The 2,934-nt window shown below is 51.6% G+C and overlaps 1 protein-coding gene across 1 annotated transcript; it reads left to right on the plus strand.

Moving 5' to 3' along the window:
* Positions 1 to 535: 535 nt before the first annotated feature.
* Positions 536 to 1,501, plus strand: LOC134498638 (olfactory receptor 52E8-like). Its single transcript, XM_063304795.1, has one exon. It carries the CDS (start codon positions 539 to 541, stop codon positions 1,499 to 1,501), a length of 963 nt encoding a protein of 320 aa, XP_063160865.1. The 5' UTR covers positions 536 to 538.
* Positions 1,502 to 2,934: the final 1,433 nt, after the last annotated feature.

A 2,934-nucleotide genomic window follows, 5' to 3' on the forward strand; every position in this document is an offset into this window, starting at 1 on the left:
GAGAAGAACCAACAGGTGCAGCTGCATAGAGGGAGATCCAGACGTGAACTGAGGGGGAATTTCCTGATCGTGAGAGCTATGGAGCAACAGGACCGCCTGCCTCCTGGAGTCGTGAAGGCTCCATCACTGGAGGCTTTTAAACAAAGGTTGGGCAGCCATTTGTCTGGGACAGAGGAGGTTTCTTGCCCTGGGCAAGGGTTGGACCGGACCTCCAAGCCCCCTTTCAGCCTCTGGATTCCATGGTTCTATGTCTGCAATGCAGAATAAGGAGGGTCCCTTTCAGTGATCCTTCGAGTCTGCCACGATGCAAGCGCCTTCCCTCCTGTTCCTCCAGAGAAGTTCTCTGTCTCCTTCCCTTCCATGATTCTTATTTTCCATCGCTTCCAGGGTCCTCTTCACACTGGGCTGGTTGCTCCTTGTTTGCACACCTCCTACTCAACTTTAGACTCTGTGTCTAAAGTCCAGTGCTGGGCCAGGCTGGCCCACCCGTCTTATTGCCAAGGATAAAGGGGCTTTCCCTCCACCAGGATCTGGGACAATGTCCACATCTAATAACTCCCACTTCCACTCTCCCACCTGCACCTTGCTTGGTGTGCCTGGACTGGAACCTCTCCATCCCTGGCTCTCCGTCCCGGTGTGTGCTGGGTATGTCACTGCTCTTCTGGGGAACCTCACCATCCTCTGTGTGGTGAAGACGGAAGCCAGCCTCCACCAGCCCATGTTCTACTTCCTCTGCCTGCTCTCCTTCATTGACCTGGGTCTCTCCACCTCCACCCTGCCCAGCATGCTGGCCATCTTCTGGTTTGGCCCAGGGGAGACCACATTTGATGCCTGCCTGGCCCAGATGTTCTTCATCCACGCCTTCACTGGGATGGAGTCTGTGGTGCTCTTGGCCATGTCCTTTGACAGGTATGTGGCCATCTGTGACCCTCTGAGGTACACCACCATCCTGACCAAGAAGCGGGTTGCCTGGATGTGTGCAATTGTGGTGTTGAAACCCACAATTCTTATCATTCCCATGGCTTTGCTGACTCTCCGCTTGCCCTTCTGCAATACCCATATCATCATTGCACACACATACTGTGAGCACATGGGCATTGCCAAGCTCTCCTGTGCAGATATCCGGGTGAACAGCGCCTATGGCTTATTTGTTATTGCCTCTTTTATGTCGGAGTTACTCTTGATTTTTGGGTCCTATGTGCTAATCCTCAAGGCAGTTTTCCATCTCCCATCCAGGGAGGCCCGGCTCAAATCCTTGGGCACCTGCGGTTCCCACGTTGCTGTAATTTTTGTCTTCTACACACCAGCCTTCTTCTCCTTCCTCACCCACCGCTTTGGACACAACATCCCCCAATCTGCCCACATCCTGATTGCCAACCTCTATGTCATTCTGCCCCCAACGCTCAACCCAGTCATTTACGGAGTGAGGACCAGGGAGATCCGCAGAAGAATTCTGCATTTCTTCAGCTTGGGAAAGGGAGTTTTGAGCAACATTTCCTGATGTTTTGGGTGCAGATATAAAATATATATGTATTAATACCTTATACCAGAGTTTGCTGGACCCCAGTCAATTACAGTCAGAACACCCAGCAGTGAAGCATTAAAGTAATTAATTAAAAAGCTCTTAAATTAAAAAGCTCATCTTTACTGAAGAAGAAAAGGCTTTTCAACCAGAAAAATAAGGAAAGCTGGATTTTAAAATGGTATTTTATAAAGCAGATTTTTAAGGGAGAGAGAAGTATAGATTTTATAGCATCACTGAGAGTATACAGGAAACAGGGCCTCTCTTTGCAGAGCACATGAAGTCTTCCCAAGGGTTATGAACCCTCCCATATGGGGCTTGTGATGTCACACAGACCCTGCTCCCTCCACACCTCCAGCCTAATCGGTCTCTAGCCCAGTCCACTACCTGCCCCGGGTTCTGGCAACACACGGACCTTGCCTGTGGGGGAATTTCCTCCCTCCCTCCCTCCCTCTTATATATTGCCCATTCCCCATGCACTCATAAACTCCAAATACAAAAACGCATGAAAACAATCAGAAGAAAGAAACAGAAATCTAGCTACATTCCACCACCAGTGCACCAGTGGTTTGGAAATGATAGAAATGGAGAAGAAGAAGAAGAAGAAAGTCTAGGCTGGCCCCCCAGGGACCAATCCATGCAGAAATATAGGCCCCCAGCCCCACCACACTCCCCTGGTCCCTCTGGGGTCCCCGGATCAAGCAGCCACTCCCTGCCCTCCACCCCACTGAGTCCCACAATGCAGAGACTGTTTGGCAGCACCACGGAAAGAGCCTGTGGATAAGGACCCCTGTCGCGAGGCTTTGGGGACCCTCCATTGGATCCAAGGCACAGCACCCCAGATGCCTCTTCTCATCTCCCCCCCCCCTTTATTATTAGCACAGCAAAGCAAAACAGGTTTCATGTTCTGGGGGGCGTTGCGTTCCAGCAGCTTGCCGAACCCACCCATTCCCTTCTCCCAATTTCCCAAGTTCCTTCCCGATCAGCAGAGAGAAGTGGCAATAAAACTAAAACCAAAAAGTAGAATCAGCAGAGATTGGATCAATGTGGAGCCGCCAGGCATTTCCACCAGCAAAGCCAAGCCTCCCACCAGCCTGCTGCGTTACGTGCGCAGTCAAGTGTTGGCCAAATACGAGCGCTCCTGTCCCTGCGTCCCACTTAGGGATGAGTAAGGGGGTCCGTTGTGCTGGTGGCCCTGTCTCTTGTCAGTCTTTTCTCTGACAGGCGGTCCCTCCCACTGGGTGGCCAGGCATGATCTTTCACCTCATCCCTCTCCATTTTTCACCAAAGTGGTCTGCAAGAGGTAACTTTGTCCTACAGCCACCCTCTTCTTCAGACCTCCTCCCCAGCCCCAGCTTGCAGTCACTTCCAGAGTGTTGCCCCAGTCTCCCCTGGAACAGCAAACCTCCAAC

The sequence above is a fragment of the Candoia aspera genome, chromosome 5, assembly GCF_035149785.1.
Source record: "Candoia aspera isolate rCanAsp1 chromosome 5, rCanAsp1.hap2, whole genome shotgun sequence".
Taxonomy (NCBI): Eukaryota; Metazoa; Chordata; class Lepidosauria; order Squamata; family Boidae; genus Candoia; species Candoia aspera.